This window comes from Pseudophryne corroboree, chromosome 10, assembly GCF_028390025.1.
Source record: "Pseudophryne corroboree isolate aPseCor3 chromosome 10, aPseCor3.hap2, whole genome shotgun sequence".
In the NCBI taxonomy this organism is placed as follows: domain Eukaryota; kingdom Metazoa; phylum Chordata; class Amphibia; order Anura; family Myobatrachidae; genus Pseudophryne; species Pseudophryne corroboree.
Genome location: NC_086453.1, coordinates 127,789,481 through 127,807,474, shown reverse-complemented (window position 1 = coordinate 127,807,474; position 17,994 = coordinate 127,789,481). Strand labels below are relative to the sequence as shown.

Genomic DNA, 17,994 nt, shown 5'->3' with positions numbered 1-17,994 from the left:
TTACCAATTTCAGGGGAATTGGCGGAAATGATGGTGCTCCTACGCAAGCAAGGAGTCACAATTATCCCATACTTGGACGATCTCCTAATAAGGGCGAGATCAAAAGAGCAGTTGTTGAACAGCGTGTCACTTTCGCTGAAGGTGTCACAGCAACACGGCTGGATTCTCAATATCCTGAAGTCACAGTTGGTTCCTATGACTCGTCTGCCCTTCTTGGGTATGATTCTGGATACGGACCAGAAATGGGTTTACCTTCAGATAGAGAAGGCCCAGGTACTCATGACTCTGGTCAGGAACCTGTTGAAACCAAGACAGGTGTCAGTGCATCACTGCACTCGAGTACTGGGAAAGATGGTGGCATCATACGAGGCCATTCCCTTCGGCAGGTTCCATGCGAGGACCTTCCAATGGGACCTACTGGACAAGTGGTCCGGGTCACATCTACAGATTCATCAGTTGATCACCCTATCCCCCAGGGCCAGGGTATATCTCCTGTGGTGGCTGCAGAGTGCTCACCTTCTAGAGGGCCGCAAGTTCGGCATTCAGGACTGGGTCCTGGTGACCACGGACGCGAGCCTCCGAGGTTGGGGAGCAGTCACACATCAAAGAAATTGCCAAGCTCTTTGGTCAAGTCAAGAGACTTTTCTTCACATCAACATCTTGGAACTAAGGGCCATATACAACGCCCTACGTCAAGCGGAGACCTTACTTCGCGACCAACCGGTTCTGATCCAGTCAGACAACATCACTGCAGTAGCTCATGTAAACCGCCAAGGTGGCACAAGGAGCAGAGTGGCGATGGCGGAAGGCACCAGAATTCTTCGCTGGGCGGAGAATCATGTAAGCGCACTGTCAGCAGTGTTCATTCCGGGAGTGGACAACTGGGAAGCAGACTTCCTCAGCAGACACGACCTACATCCTGGAGAGTGGGGACTTCATCAGGAAGTCTTCACAGAGATTGCAAGTCGGTGGGGATTGCCACAGATAGAGATGATGGCATCCCGCCTCAACAAAAAGCTACAGAGGTATTGCGCCAGGTCAAGAGACCCTCAGGCAGTAGCGGTAGACGCCCTAGTGACACCATGGGTGTTCCAATCAGTCTATGTATTTCCTCCTTTTCCTCTCATACCCAAGGTGTTGAGAATAATAAGGAAAAGAGGAGTGAGAACAATCCTCATTGTTCCAGATTGGCCACGAAGGACCTGGGATCCAGATCTGAGGGAAATGCTTACAGAAGATCCGTGGCCTCTTCCTCTAAGACAGGACCTGTTGCAACAGGGGCCATGTCTGTTCCAAGACTTACCGCGGCTGCATTTGACGGCATGGCGGTTGAACGCCGGATCCTAGCGGAAAAAGGCATTCCGGATTAAGTCATTCCTACGCTGATAAAGGCTAGAAAGAACGTGACATCTAAACATTATCACCGTATATGGCGAAAATATGTTTCTTGGTGTGAGGCCAGGAATGCTCCTACGGAAGAATTCCATCTGGGCCTTTTCCTTCACTTTCTACAAACTGGAGTGAATTTGGGCCTAAAATTAGGCTCCATTAAGGTTCAGATTTCGGCCCTATCCATTTTCTTTCAAAAAGAATTCTCTCCCAGAAGTTCAGACTTTTGTGAAGGGAGTGCTGCATTTTCAGCCTCCTTTTTGTACCTCCGGTGGAGCCTTGAGACCTTAACGTGGTGTTAAGTTTCCTTAAGTCACACTGGTTTGAACCACTTAAAACGGTAGAGTTAAAATATCTCACTTGGAAGGTGGTCATGTTATTAGCCTTGGCTTCGGCTAGGCGAGTGTCGGAATTGGTGGCTTTGTCACATAAAAGCCCCTATCTGGTTTTCCATGTGGATAGAGCGGAATTGCGGACCCGTCCTCAATTCCAGCCAAAAGTGGTTTCATCCTTTCATATGAACCAACCTATTGTGGTGCCTGTGGCTACGCATGACTTGGAGGATTCCGAGTCTCTTGATGTGGTCAGCGCTTTGAAAATTTACGTGGCCAGAGCGGCTAGAGTCAGAGAAACAGAAGTACTGTTTATCCTGTATGCAGCCAACAAGCTTGGTGGCCCTGCTTCAAAGCAGACTATTGCTCGCTGGATCTGTAACACGATTCAGCAGGCGCATTCCATGGCAGGATTGCCGTTACCTAAATCAGTCAAGGCCCATTCCACTAGGAAGGTGGGCTCTTCTTGGGCGGATGCCCGAGGGGTCTCGGCACTACAGCTGTGCCGAGCTGCTACTTGGTAGGGATCAAACACATTTGCAAAGTTCTATAAGTTTTTCTCTATCGTCCTAAGTGGATGCTGGGGTTCCTGAAAGGACCATGGGGAATAGCGGCTCCGCAGGAGACAGGGCACAAAAAAGTAAAGCTTTTACCAGATCAGGTGGTGTGCACTGGCTCCTCCCCCTATGACCCTCCTCCAGACTCCAGTTAGATTTTGTGCCCGAACGAGAAGGGTGCAATCTAGGTGGCTCTCCTAAAGAGCTGCTTAGAGAAAGTTTAGCTTAGGTTTTTTACTTTACAGTGAGTCCTGCTGGCAACAGGATCACTGCAACGAGGGACTTAGGGGAGAAGTAGTGAACTCACCTGCGTGCAGAGTGGATTTGCTGCTTGGCTACTGGACACTAGCTCCAGAGGGACGATCACAGGTACAGCCTGGATGGTCACCGGAGCCGCGCCGCCGGCCCCCTTGCAGACGCTGAAGAGAGAAGAGGTCCAAAATCGGCGGCTGAAGACTCCTGAGTCTTCATAAAGGTAGCGCACAGCACTGCAGCTGTGCGCCATTTTCCTCTCAGCACACTTCACACAACAGTCACTGAGGGTGCAGAGCGCTGGGGGGGGCGCTCTGAGAGGCAAATAAAAACCTTATTAGAGGCAAAAAATACCTCACATATAGCCCACAGAGGCTATATGGAGATATTTAACCCCTGCCTAACTTCAAAAATAGCGGGAGACGAGCCCGCCGAAAAAGGGGCGGGGCCTATCTCCTCAGCACACAGCGCCATTTTCTCTCACAGAAAAGCTGGAGAGAAGGCTCCCAGGCTCTCCCCTGCACTGCACTACAGAAACAGGGTTAAAACAGAGAGGGGGGGCACTGATTTTGGCGATATTGTATATATATAAAAGATGCTATAAGGGAGAAACACTTATATAAGGTTGTCCCTATATAATTATAGCGTTTTTGGTGTGTGCTGGCAGACTCTCCCTCTGTCTCCCCAAAGGGCTAGTGGGTCCTGTCCTCTGTCAGAGCATTCCCGGTGTGTGTGCTGTGTGTCGGTACGTGTGTGTCGACATGTATGAGGACGATGTTGGTGAGGAGGCGGAGAAATTGCCTGTAATGGTGATGTCACTCTCTAGGGAGTCGACACCGGAATGGATGGCTTATTTAGAGAATTACGTGAGAATGTCAACACGCTGCAAGGTCGGTTGACGACATGAGACGGCCGACAATCTATTAGGACCGGTCCAGGCGTCTCAGAAACACCGTCAGGGGTTTTAAAAACGCCCATTTACCTCAGTCGGTCGACACAGACACGGACACTGAATACAGTGTCGACGGTGAATAAACAAACGTATTTCTCATTAGGGCCACACGTTAAGGGCAATGAAGGAGGTGTTACGTGTTTCTGATACTACAAGTACCACAAGAAAGGGTATTATGTGGGAGTGAAAAAACTACCTGTAGTTTTTCCTGAATCAGATAAAATAAAATGAAGTGTGTGATGATGCGTAGGGTTACCCCGATAGCAAATATTGGCGTTATACCCTTTCCCGCCAGAAATTAGAGTACGTTGGGAAACACCCCTTAGGGTGATAAGGCGCTCACACGCTTATCAAGTGGCGTTACCGTCTCCAGATACGGCCGCCCTCAAGGAGCCAGCTGATAGGAAGCTGGAAAAATATCCTAAAAAGTATATACACACATACGGTGGTTATACTGCGACCAGCGATCGCCATCAGCCTGGAGATGCAGTGCTGGGTTGGCTTGGTCGGATTCCCTGACTGAAAATATTTTATTCATGTAGAGCATTTAATAGGATGCATTCTATATATATGTATGTGAGATGCACAGAGGGATATTTGCTCTCTGGCATCAAGATAAGTGCGTTGTCCATATCTCCCAGAAGATGTCAGGGACACGACAGTGGTCAGGTGATACAGATCCCATACGGCAGATGGAAGTATTGCTGTATAAAGGGAAGGAGTTATTTGGGGGTCGGTCCATCGGACCTGGGGACCACAGCAACAGCTGGGAAATCCAACCTTTTTTACCCCAAGTTACATCTCAGCTAAAAAAGACACCGTCTTTTCAGCCTCAATCTTTCCTTTCCCATGAGGGCATGCAGGCAAAAGGCCAGTCATATCTGCCCAGACATAGAGGTAAGGGAAGTAGACTGCAGCAGGCAGCCCTTTCCCAGGAAAAGAAGCCCTCCACCGCGTCTGCCAAGTCCTCAGCATGACGCTGGGGCCGTGCAAGCGGACTCAAGGTGGGGGGGTAGTCTCAAGAGTCTCAGGGCGCAGTGGGATCACTCGCAAGTTGACCCCTAGATCGTACGAGTATTATCCCAGGGGTAAAGATTGGAGAGTCGAGACATCTTCTCCTCGCAGGTTCCTGAAGTCTGCTTTACCAACGGCTCCCTCCGACAGGGAGGCAGCATTGGAAACAATTCACAAGCTGTATATCCAGCAGGTGATAATCAAAGTACCCCTCCTACGACAAGGAAAAGGGTATTATTTTTCCACACTATATTGTGGTACTGAAGCCAGACGGCTTGGTGACACATAGTCTAAATCTAAAATGTTTTGAACACTTACATAAAAGGTTCAAATCGAGATAAAGTCACTCAGAGCAGTGATAGCGAACCGGAAAAAAGGGGACTATATGGTGTCCCTGGACATCAAGGATTACCTCCATGTCCAAATTTTGTCCTTCTCATCAAGGGTACCTCTGGTTCGTGGTACAGAACTGTCAATATCAGTTTCAGACGATGCCGTTTGAATTATCCACGGCACCCCGGGCCTTTTTACCAAGGTAATGGCCGAAATAGATGTTTCTTCAAAGAAAAAAGGCATCTAAATTATCCCTTACTTGCACGACCTAAAAAGGGCAAGTTCCAGAGAACAGTTGGAGGTCGGAAGAGCACTATCTAAAGTAGTTCTTCGACGGCACGACTGGATTCTAAATATTCCAAGAATCGCAGCTGTTTTCCGACGATACGTCTGCTGTTCCTAGGGATGACTCTGGACACGGTTCAGAAAAAGGTTTTTCTTCCCGAGGAAAAAGCCAAGGAGTTATCCGACCTGTCAGGAACCTCCTAAAACCAGGAAAGGTGTCTGTACATCAATGCACAAGAGTCCTGGGAAAAATGGTGGCTTTTTACGAAGCAATTCCATTCGGCAGATTCCATGCAAGAATTTTCCAAAGGGATCTGTTGGACAAATGGTCAGGGTCGCATCCTCAGATGCACCTGCGAATAACCCTGTCGCCAAGGACAAGGGTATATCTTCTGTGGTGGTTGCAAAAGGCTCATCTATTGGAGGGCCGCAGATTCGGCATACAGGATTTGATCCTGGTGACCACGGACGCCAGCCTGAGAGGTTGGGGAGCAGTCACACAAGGAAGAAACTTCCAGGGGGTATGGACGAACCTGGAAAAGTCTCTTCACATAAACATTCTGGTACTAAGAGCAATCTAAAATGCTCTAAGCCAGGCGGAACCACTCCTGCAAGGAAAACCGGTGTTGATTCAGTCGGACAACATCACGGCGGTCGCCCATGTAAACAGACAGGGCGGCACAAGAAGCAGGAGTGCAATGGCAGAAGCTGCCAAGATTCTTCGCTGGGCGGAGAATCACGTAATAGCACTGTCAGCAGTGTTCTTCCCGGGCGTGGACAACTGGGAAGCAGACTTCCTCAGCAGACACGATATTCACCCGGGAGAGGGGGGTCTTCATCCAGAAGTCTTCCACATGCTAATAAACTGTTGGGAAAGACCAATGGTAGACATGATGGCGTCTCGCCTCAACAAGAAACTGGACAAGTATTGCGCCAGGTCAAGAGATCCACAGGCAATAGCTGTGGACGCACTGGTAACACCTTGGGTGTACAAATCAGTATATGTGTTTCCTCCTCTGCCTCTCATACCAAAGGTATTGAAGATTATACGGTGAGGAGGAGTAAGAACAATACTAGTGGCTCCGGATTGGCCAAGAAGGACTTGGTACCCGGAACTTCAAGAGTTGGTCACGGACGACCCGTGCCCTCTACTTCGGAGAAGGGACCTGCTACAACAGGGTCCCTGTCTCTTTCAAGACTTACCGCGGCTGCGTTTGACGGCATGGCGGTTGAACGCCAGATCCTAAAAGGGAAAGGCATTCCAGAAGAAGTCATTCCTACCTTGATTAAGGCAAGGAAGGAAGTCACCGCGAAACATTATCACCGCATTTGGCGAAAATATGTCGCGTGGTGCGAGGATCGGAGTGTTCCGACGGAGGAATTTCAACTGGGTCGTTTCCTACATTTCCTACAATCAGGATTGTCTATGGGTCTCAAATTGAGATCTATTAAGGTTCAAATTTCGGCCCTGTCAATATTCTTCCAAAAAGAATTGGCCTCAGTTCCTGAGGTACAGACTTTTGTTAAAGGAGTACTGCATATACAGCCTCCTGTGGTGCCTCCGGTGGCACCGTGGGATCTAAAAGTAGTTTTAGATTTCCTCAAATCCCATTGGTTTGAACCATTGAAAAAGGTGGATTTTAAATATCTCACATGGAAAGTGACTATGTTACTGGCCCTGGCTTCCGCCAGGAGAGTATCTGAATTGGCGGCTTTATCTTATAAAAGCCCTTATCTAATCTTCCATTCGGATAGGGCAGAACTGAGGACTCGTCCGCATTTTCTCCCTAAGGTGGTATCAGCGTTTCACCTGAACCAACCTATTGTGGTGCCTGCGGCCACTGGCGACTTGGAGGACTCCAAGTTGTTGGACGTTGTCAGAGCCTTAAAAATATACATTTCAAGGACGGCTGAAGTCAGAAAATCTGACTCGCTGTTGATACTATATGCACCCAACAAGTTGGGTGCCCCTGCTTCTAAGCAGACGATTGCTCGTTGGATTTGTAACACAATTCAACTTGCTCATTCTGTGGCAGGCCTGCCACAGCCTAAATCTGTTAAGGCCCATTCCACAAGGAAGGTGGGCTCATCTTGGGCGGCTGCCCGAGGGGTCTCGGCATTACAATTCTGCCGAGCAGCTACGTGGTCGGGGGAAAACACGTTTGTAAAATTCTACAAATTTGATACCCTGGCAAAAGAGGACTTGGAATTCTCTCATTCGGTGCTGCAGAGTCATCCGCACTCTCCCGCCCGTTTGGGAGCTTTGGTATAATCCCCATGGTCCTTTCAGGAACCCCAGCATCCACTTAGGACGATAGAGAAAATAAGAATTTACTTACCGATAATTCTATTTCTCGGAGTCCGTAGTGGATGCTGGGCGCCCATCCCAAGTGCGGATTATCTGCAATACTGTACATAGTTATTGTTAACAAATTCGGGTTATATTGTTAAGGAGCCATCTTTAAGAGGCTCTTTCTGTTATCATACTGTTAACTGGGTTTAGATCACAAGTTGTACGGTGTGATTGGTGTGGCTGGTATGAGTCTTACCCGGGATTCAAATTGCCTCCCTTATTGTGTACGCTCGTCCGGGCACAGTACCTAACTGGAGTCTGGAGGAGGGTCATAGGGGGAGGAGCCAGTGCACACCACCTGATCTGGTAAAAGCTTTACTTTTTTGTGCCCTGTCTCCTGCGGAGCCGCTATTCCCCATGGTCCTTTCAGGAACCCCAGCATCCACTACGGACTCCGAGAAATAGAATTATCGGTAAGTAAATTCTTATTTATACCCTGGCTGAGGAGTACCTCCTGTTTGCTCAATCGGTGCTGCAGAGTCATCCGCACTCTCCCGCCCGTTTGGGAGCTTTGGTATAATCCCCATGGTCCTTACGGAGTCCCCAGCATCCTCTAGGACGTAAGAGAAATTAAGATTTTAAACCTACCTGTAAATCTTTTTCTCGTAGTCCGTAGAGGATGCTGGGCGGCCGTCCCAAGTGCGGACTACTTCTGCAAGACTTGTATATAGTTATTGCTTAAATAAGGGTTATGTTATAGTTTTCATCAGTCTTGGACTGATGCTATGTTGGTTTCATACTGTTAACTGGGTAGTATATCACAAGTTATACGGTGTGATTGGTGTGGCTGGTATGAATCTTGCCCTTGGATTAACAAAAATCCTTTCCTCGTACTGTCCGTCTCCTCTGGGCACAGTTTCTCTAACTGAGGTCTGGAGGAGGGGCATAGAGGGAGGAGCCAGTGCACACCAAGATCTAAAGTCTTTCGTAAAGTGCCCATGTCTCCTGCGGAGCCCGTCTATCCCCATGGTCCTTACGGAGTCCCCAGCATCCTCTACGGACTACGAGAAAAAGATTTACCAGTAGGTTTAAAATCTTATTTTATATATATGTATATATATATATATATATATATATATATATATATATATATATATATATATATATATATATACAGGTTGAGTATCCCTTATCCAAAATTGAAAATCACACATTTTTGATTCCCCTACTGAGATAATGACACACATATATATATATATATATATATATATATATATATATATATATATATTATGTGATATATCTATATAATATATCTATAAATACACATAACATATAATATATACGTCATTATCTCAGTAGGGGACACAAAAATGTGGGATTTTGAATTTTGGATAAGGGATACTTAACCTGTATATGTATATATATATATATATATATATATATATATATATATATATATATATATACAGTGGGGCAAAAAAGTATTTGGACAGCCACCGATTGTGCAAGTTGACGTACTTAAAAAGATGAGAGAGGTCTGTAATTTCCATCATAGGTACACTTCAACTGTGAGAAACAGAATCTGAAAAAAAACCTAGGAAATCACATTGTATGATTTTTAAACAATTTATTTGTATATTCTTGCGGAAAATAAATATTTGGACAATCAAAAAGTTTAACTCAATACTTTGTAATATAACCTTGGTTGGCAATTACTGAGGTCAAACGTTTACTGTAGTTCTTGACCAAGTTTGCACACACTGTAGCAGGAATTTTGGCCCACTCTTCCATGCAGATCTTCTCTACATCTGTCATGTTTTGGGGCTGTCACCGGGCAACACGGACTTTCAACTCCCTCCACAGATTTTCTATTGGGTTGAGGTCTGGAGACTGGCTAGGCTACTCCAGGACCCTGAAATGCTTCTTACGGAGCCACTCCTTAGTTGCCAGGGCGGTGTGTTTGGGGTCATTGTCATGCTGGAAGACCCAACCACGTTCCATCTTCAATGCTCTTACTGAGGGAAGGAGTTTTTTGGCCAAAATCTCACGATACGTGGCCCCATTCATCCTCTCCTTAATACGGATCAGTCGTCCTGTCCCCTTTGCAGAAAAGCAGCCCCCAAGCATGATGTTTCCACCCCCATGCTTCACAGTGGGTATTGTGTTCTGGGGATGCCATTTACCATTCTTCTCCCTCCAAACACGGCGAGTGGAGTTTATACCAAAAAGTTTGATTTTGCTCTCATCTGACCACATTACATATCCCAATCCTCCTCTGGATCATCCAGATGGTCACTGGCAAACTTTAGACAAGCCTGGACACGTGCTGGCTTAAGCAGGGGGACCTTTTCGGGCGCTGCAGGAATTCAATCCATGACGACGTAGTGTGTTACTAATGGTTACCTTTGTGATTGTGGTCCCAGCTCTCTTGAGGTCATTGACCAGGTCCCCCCGTGTAGTTCTGGGCTGATTCCTCACCATTTTCAGGATCATTGATACCCCACGAGGTGAGATCTCGCATGGAGCCCCAGGTCGAGGGAGATTGTCAGTAATCTTGTATTTCTTCCATTTATTAATAATTGCGCCAACAGTTGATCTCTTCTTAACAAGCGGATTGCCTATTGTCGAGTAGCTCATCCCAGCCTTGTGCAGCTCTACAATTTTGTCCCTGGTGTCCTTAGACAGCTCTCTGGTCTTGGCCATGGTAGAGAGGTAGCAGTCTGACTGTTTGAGGGTGTGTACAGGTGTCTTTTATACAAATAACCAGTTCAAACAGGTAACGAGTGGAGGATAGAAGAGCTTCTTAAAGAAGAAGTAACAGGTCGGTGAGAGCCAGAAATCTTGCTGCTTGGTAGGTGTCCAAATATTTATTTGCCACAAGAATATACAAGTAAATTGTTTAAAAATCATACAAAGTGATTTCCTGTTTCTTTTTTTCAGTTTCTGTCTCTCACAGTTGAAGTGTACCTATGATCAAGTGGGTCAACTTGCACAATCGGTGGCTGTCCAAATACTTTTCTCATACATCCTAGAGGATGCTGGGGACCACATCAAGACCATGGGGTATAGACGGGATCCGCAGAAGACATAGGCACTCTTAAGACTTTTCATTGGGTGTGAACTGGCTCCTCCCTCTATGCCCCTCCTCCAGACCTCAGTTTTAGAAATGTGCCCAGGCAGACTGGATGCACTCTGAGGAGCTCTACTGAGTTTCTCTGAAAAGACTTATGTTAGGTTTTTTATTTTCAGGGAGAACTGCTGGCAACAGACTCCCTGCTTCATGGGACTGAGGGGGCAGAAGCAGAACCAACTTCCTAAAGAGTTTCATGGCTCTGCTTCTGGCTGATAGGACACCATTAGCTCCTGAAGGGTACTGAACGCTAGGTGTGTCTAGATGCTCACTCCCACAGCACGCCGTCACCCCCCTCGCAGAGCCAGAAGTCAGAAGACAGGTGAGTATGAGAAGAATGAACTTCTATCAAGTAAGTGATGGCTGAGGTACGGCACGGCTGGCGGGAGCGCAGCGCGCCATTGCTGCCCACACACACAGGCACTGCAGGGTGCAGGGCGCGGGGGGGGGGGGGGGCACCCTGGGCAGCAAAAATATACCTCAAACTGCCTAAATGGGGGCATAAGATGCCGCGGGCACAGCCCTACTCCCGCCAGTATAAATATCATAATGTGTACTGAGTGTAAGGACGCGCCATTGCGGGGGCGGAGCTTCTTCCTCAGGCAGCCAGCACACTGCTTTGCGCCATTTTCTCTCTCTCCTCAGTCTGCAGAGAACACGCTGGTCCTCTCCTCCACTTCTGACAAGTACAGGGTGCTATTAAGGGGGGGCACAAAGCGATTGTGGTGCATTTAATAGTGTGAATTACTGTTTAAAAGCGCTATTTGGCTGTGGGCATTCTGTCATAGCATACTGGTGCTTGGATTGTGAACTGGCTTCTCCTGTACTGTGTCCCTTTGACAGATTTTACTGTGGGTCTGTCCCCAAATAAGTCCCAGTGTGTCTGTGAGTGCGCTGTACACATGTGAGGCATGTCTGAGGCAGGGAGTTCCTCCCCAGAGGAAGCCATTTTAGGGACACAGACTTGTAATGTGGTGGCGCTGCCGGCACAACAAGAGCCTGCATGGGTGAAAGAGATACGTGACAGTATGCATCTGATTAACCGAAGATTAGATAAGTCTGAATCTAAGGCTGCATGCTGGAGAAAATCTGTGGAAGATGTGATTTTTCAGGATGCTGTTATTCCTTATGCAGGCGGCCCCTCTGTGTCACATAAGAGACCATTTGCGAATGTTGTAAACACTGATACCGACACGGACTCTGATTCTTGTGTCGGCGATAGTGACTCCAGAGAGATAGATCATAAATTGGCAAAAAGTATACAATATATGATTGTGGCTATAAGGGACGTGTTGGAGGTTACAGAAACCACTCCTGTACCTCAGGAGAAGGCTTATTTATGTAAGGAAAAGAAATCCAGGTTGACAAAGAAGGTAATTCTCCCTGCACCTGGCACGGCTTCACCTAAGGAGCCGGCAGACCGTAAAATGGAAACGACATTGAAATCCATTTATGTTACCAATGGTACACTGCTCAGGCCCACTATTGCCTGCGCGTGGGTGAGTCGCGCTATTGAAAAATGGTCAGAAAGTGTGTCATCAGAAATTGACACGATTGATAAAGATGAGATACTCCTTAAGTTAGGGAATATCAAGGACGCTGCCGCCTACATGCTGGAAGCAATGAAGGATATTGGACTCTTCAGTTCACAAGCCGCTACCATGGCAGTATCGGCTAGGCGGGCATTGTGGATTTGCCAGTGGAACGCGGATGCAGATTCCAAAAGAAACATGGAGGCTCTCCCATATAAAGGTGAGGCCTTATTTGGCGATGGCCTGGATGCGTTAGTCTCGGCGGCTACCGCAGGTAAGTTGACAGTTTTGCCCTCTGCACCTGCACCAGCAAAAAAGACCTATCACCCGCAAATGCAGTCCTTTCGGCCCAATAAATACAAAAAGACAAGAGGTTCCCCCTTCTTTGCAGGTAGGGGAAGAGGAAGGGGAAAGAAGCCCACAGCGTCTCCAGGTTCCCAAGAGCAGAAGTCTACCCCTACTTCTGCCAAATCCTCAGCATGACGCTGGAGCTCCCTTGCGGGAGGCCGCTCGGGTGGGGGCACGTCTCAAACTCTTCAGCCAAGGTTGGATTCTGTCTGGCCTGGATCCCTGGGTGTTGCAGATAGTATTCCAGGGATACAAACTGGAGACATTCCCCCATGCCGATTTTTCAAATCGACCTTGCCAGTTTCTACACCAGAGAGAAGCAGTAACAGCAGCAATCCAAAAATTATGTCAAGACCAGGCGGGGTTTTTATTCAAGCCTCTTTGTTGTTCCGAAGCCGGACGGCTCGGTCAGACCGATCCTAAACCTAAAGGATCTGAATTGCTACCTGAAAAGGTTGAAGTTGAAGATGGAATTACTTCGGGCGGTGATTGCCAGTCTGGAGGAGGGGGACTACTTGGTGTCGATGGACATAAAGGATGCTTACCTGCATGTTCCCATTTATCCTCCTCACCAGGCTTATCTGAGATTTGCGGTTCAGGATTGCCATTACCAATTCCAGACGTTACCTTTTGGCCTCTCCACAGCGCCGAGGGTATTCACCAAGGTGATGGCGGAGATGATGGTCCTCCTTCGTCAGAAAGGAGTCAATATAATTCCTTATCTGGATGATCTCCTGATAAAGGCGAGATCCAGGGAGCAGTTGTTACAAAACATATCACTCTCTCTGTCAATACTCAAACAACACGGGTGGATCATAAATTACCCAAAGTCACAGTTGGAACCAACGACAAGGTTGTCTTTCCTCTGGATGAATCTGGACACAGAAGTTCAGAGAGTATTTTTGCCTTTGGAAAAGGCGGTGGAAATACAGAAAATGGTAAAACAGATACTGAAACCATCCTGTGTGTCGATCCATCAGTGCATTCGGTTGTTGGGGAAGATGGTGGCGGCCTACGAGGCCATACAGTTTGGCAGGTTCCATGCCAGAGTATTCCAGTGGGACCTGTTGGACAAGTGGTCGGGGTCACACCTACACATGCACCGAAAGATAATCCTGTCGTCAAAACCAGGATTTCGCTCCTGTGGTGGTTACCCAGCTCTCACCTACTAGAGGGACGCAGGTTCGGGATTCAGGACTGGGTCCTGGTAACCACGGATGCAAGTCTCCGAGGCTGGGGAGCAGTCTTTCAGGGAGAAAACTTCCAAGGACGTTGGTCACATCAGGAAACCTGCCTTCACATAAACGTGCTGGAGCTAAGAGCCATTTACAACGGCCTTCAACAAGCGGTACATCTTCTTCAAGACCGTCATGTGCAGATCCAGGCGGACAATGTAACAGCAGTCGCGTACATAAATCACCCTCTTCTGTGAGCTGCTCCGGGACCCACTGCTCCACGTCTTCAGCAGCACCGCTGCCTGCTGTAAATACACCTCAGACAGCGCTGCAGCTGTCAACAACTATGCGTACGGACAATAGGGGTAGTTACGGCCCTGCACACAGCACCATAATATATTACATTATACACAGCCCACATCCCTCATATTGCACCAAGTATACACAGCACCATATCACATGACATTATACACAACCTCCCCCATATTACACCCAGTACTACATTACATTACCTTTTACACAGTCCCCCTCCCCTCGTATTCCACCCAGTACCTATTACATTGAATTATGCACAGCATATACCCTCCCATTTTACACCCAATAGCACATTGAATTACACTTTACATAGACCCCCCCCATATTACACCCAGTTGCACTTTACACTACATTATACACAGCTCCCCTCCCCATATTACACCCAGTACGATATTATATTGCATTATGCACAGCATACACAGCTCCCCCATATTACACCCAATTGCACATTACATTTTACACAGCACCCCCATAGTACACCCAGTAGCATATTACACAGCCCCCCCCCCATATTACACAGCCTCCCCATATTACACTGCCTCCTCCATATTACACCCAGTAGCATATTACACAGCCCCCCCCCATATTACACTGCCTCCTCCATATTACACCCAGTAGCATATTACACAGCCCCCCCATATTACACTGCCTCCTCCATATTACACCCAGTAGCATATTACACAGCCCCCCCATATTACACTGCCTCCTCCATATTACACCTAGTGCACATTACACTGCATATTACACAGCCCCCCTCCCCATATTACACCCAGCAGCACACTACATATTACACCTCCCCTTCCCCCATATAACCCCCCCAGTATATATAGCACCCACCTGGTTTGTTGCTCCCTCCTGTAAAGAGCAGGGAGCCCATGGAAGCCACTTCCAGGAGCAGCAGAAGCAGGAAGACGAGCTGATACACACAGCCCACTGTGAGTGTGGTGGGCGGGGCCAGCCAGAGTGAAGAAGCAGAGCCCTGGCTGCCGGGTTATGTGCTTCACTGTACAGGTGGCTTCTCTGCACACTGTTCACACGCTGCTGCTGCGCAGACACCTCCCGGGTCACAGAAAGTCTGACGCCACCGCCAGGGCCGTAACTACGTGTGTGCCAAGTGGGCTTGGCACACAGCGCAGTTGCCCTGAGGGCGCACGGCCAGCGGCATTTAATGAGTCAAATTGACTCATTACATGCCGCCTCTGCTTTGTGCGCCGTGCGCCGCGCTGTGGAGGGAGAAGAGGACCAGCGCCGGGCAGCGGAGGAGGAGGGAGGGGGAGCAGGGAGCCGCAGCAGCGCTATGTCATTGGTAGTAAGCGCCGCTGCAGCATCCCCCTCTCCTTCTGTATTGGCTGCCCGGCGCTGCTGTGGATGCTGGGATAAGGTTCCTCCATCCCAGCATCCACAGCAGCGCCGGGCAGCCAATACGGAAGGAGAGGGGGATGCTGCATCGGCGCTTACTACCAATGACATAGCGCTGCTGCGGCTCCCTGCTCCCCCTCCCTCCTCCTCCTTCTCACCTCACTGCCTGCACCGAGGGAGCTGCACGAGGAGCCCGACTGCCAGCAGGGTGATGGTAAGTATCTCTCTCTCTCTCTCTCTCTCTCTCTCAGGGGGTCACCGTCTGCCGCAATGTGTAAAAAGGGGGATGGCTGCCGCAATGTGTAAAAAGGGGGGACTGGCTGTAAAAAGGGGGACTGGCTGCCGCAATGTGTAAAAAGGGGGGCCTGGCTGCCGCAATGTGTAAAAAGGGGTCCTAGCTGCCGCAATGTGTAAAAAGGGGGATGGCTGCCGCAATGTGTAAAAAGGGGGGACTGGCTGTAAAAAGGGGGACTGGCTGCCGCAATGTGTAAAAAGGGGGCCTGGCTGCCGCAATGTGTAAAAAGGGGTCCTGGCTGCCGCAATGTGTAAAAAGGGGGCCTGGCTGCCGCAATGTGTAAAAAGGGGGACTGGCTGTAAAAAGGGGGACTGGCTGCCGCAATGTGTAAAAAGGGGGCTGGCTGCCGCAATGTGTAAAAAGGGGGCCAGGCTGCCGCAATGTGTAAAAAGGGGGCCTGGCTGCCGCAATGTGTAAAAAGGAGGACTGGCTGCCGCAATGTGTAAAAAGGGGGACTGGCTGCCGCAATGTGTAAAGAGGGGGCCTGGCTGCCGCAATGTGTAAAAAGGGGGACTGGCTGCCGCAATGTGTAAAAAGGGGGCCTGGCTGCCGCAATGTGTAAAAAGGGGACTGGCTGCCGCAATGTGTAAAAAGGGGGACTGTCTGCTGTAATGTGTAAAAAGGGGGATGCTGTCTGCTGTAATGTATAAAAGGGGCTCTACCTGGTGTAGTGGTGCTACTGTGCAGCGTAATTTGAATAATGTAGACTACTGTGCACCGTAGTATGAATTGCTATTATTTTGTGGCCACGCCCCTTCCCCGTGAAGCCACGCCCCTATAAATTTTGCACGCGCCTGGGGCGCGCACTGCCCCTATCTTGCATGAGGGGGGAGCGCCACTGTCGTTTCTTGCACACAGCGCTAAAATGCCTAGTTACGGCACTGGCCACCGCTACTCTCAACCCAGCTGTGGCCGACCACCGCAAGTGACTGTTCCAGTGTAAGTCCCGCCCCCCGCATTTCCGGACTCGCGCATGCGCAGTCCGGATTTGCAAGGAGAAACTTAAAAACCGGGAGGGCTGGCAATGTTTGCGGGGCAGCGGGAGGGTCAGTTAAAAATCGGGAGCCTCCTGCTAAATGAGGGAGGGTAGGCAAGCCTGTTGTTATACAGTTGTGTAAGCTAGTCCAGTGCAGTATTATTGTCAGTAATAACCTCTGCATTGTATAAACTGTGACTATCTGTGTGTGCATTTGATAGCTAAGTGATGTCCATTTCGTGTCTTTCTCTGACGTCCTAGTGGATGCTGGGAACTCCGTAAGGACCATGGGGAATAGACGGGCTCCGCAGGAGACTGGGCACTCTTAAAAGAAAGATTAGGTACTATATCTGGTGTGCATTGGCTCCTCCCTCTATGCCCCTCCTCCAGTCCTCAGTTAGAATCTGTGCCCGGCCAGAGCTGGATGCACCTAGTGGGCTCTCCTGAGCTCACTAGAAAAGAAAGTATTTGTTAGGTTTTTTATTTTCAGTGAGATCTGCTGGCAACAGACTCACTGCTACGAGGGACTGAGGGGAGAGAAGCAAACCTACCTGCTTGCAGCTAGCTTGTGCTTCTAAGGCTACTGGACACCATTAGCTCCAGAGGGATCGAACACAGGGCCCGACCTCGATCGTCCGTTCCCGGAGCCGCGCCGCCGTCCCCCTTGCAGAGCCAGAAGACGGAAGATAAAGATGAAAAACGGCGGCTGAAGACTCCTGTCTTCATTAAGGTAGCGCACAGCACTGCAGCTGTGCTCCATTGCTCCCATAGCACACCACACACTCCGGTCACTGTTGGGTGCAGGGCGCTGGGGGGGGGGGGGGGCGCCCTGGGCAGCAATTAGTTTACCTTTTTGGCACAAATAGCACATAATACAGTGTATAACACTGTATATGTGCAAAAACCCCCGCCATTAACATTATAAAAAGCGGGAGAAGCCCGCCGCTGAGGGGGCGGGGCTATCTTCCTCAGCACAGCCAGCGCCATTTTCTCTTCACAGCTCCGCTGGAAGGACGCTCCCCAGGCTCTCCCCTGCAGTATCCAGTACAACAAGGGTAAAAATGAGAGGGGGGGCACCTAAATTTAGGCGCAATTTGTGTTAATAAGCAGCTATTGGGAAAAATCACTCAGTATAGTGAAAATCCCTGTGTTATATAGCGCTGTGGTGTGTGCTGGCATACTCTCTCTCTGTCTCCCAAAAGGACTTTGTGGGGTCCTGTCCTCAGTCAGAGCATTCCCTGTGTGTGTGCGGTGTGTCGGTACGGCTGTGTCGACATGTTTGATGAGGAGGGCTACGTGGAGGCGGAGCAGGAGCCGATAAGTGTGATGTCGCCCCCTACGGGGCCGACACCGGAGTGGATGGATATGTGGAAGGTATTAACCGACAGTGTCAACTCTTTACATAAAAGGTTCGATGACGTAACAGCCTTGGGACAGCCGGCATCTCAGCCCGC

At 49.0% G+C, this 17,994-nt stretch overlaps 1 protein-coding gene and 1 long non-coding RNA gene across 2 annotated transcripts in view; one reads left to right on the top strand and one right to left on the bottom strand.

Annotated features, from left to right (window-relative positions):
* Window positions 1-15,244, bottom strand: part of GRWD1 (glutamate rich WD repeat containing 1) — a 125,856-nt gene extending 110,612 nt beyond the window's left edge. The window contains exon 1 of the mRNA XM_063942783.1: window positions 14,748-15,244. Coding sequence (XP_063798853.1) covers window positions 14,748-14,787 — 40 coding nt within the window. The 5' untranslated portion in view covers window positions 14,788-15,244. The remainder of the gene's footprint in view (window positions 1-14,747) is intronic.
* Window positions 15,245-15,335: 91 nt separating this feature from the next.
* LOC134966218 (uncharacterized) overlaps window positions 15,336-17,994 on the top strand; it is a 33,913-nt gene continuing 31,254 nt past the window's right edge. The window contains exon 1 of the long non-coding RNA XR_010188606.1: window positions 15,336-15,483. This is a non-coding gene — a long non-coding RNA (uncharacterized LOC134966218). The remainder of the gene's footprint in view (window positions 15,484-17,994) is intronic.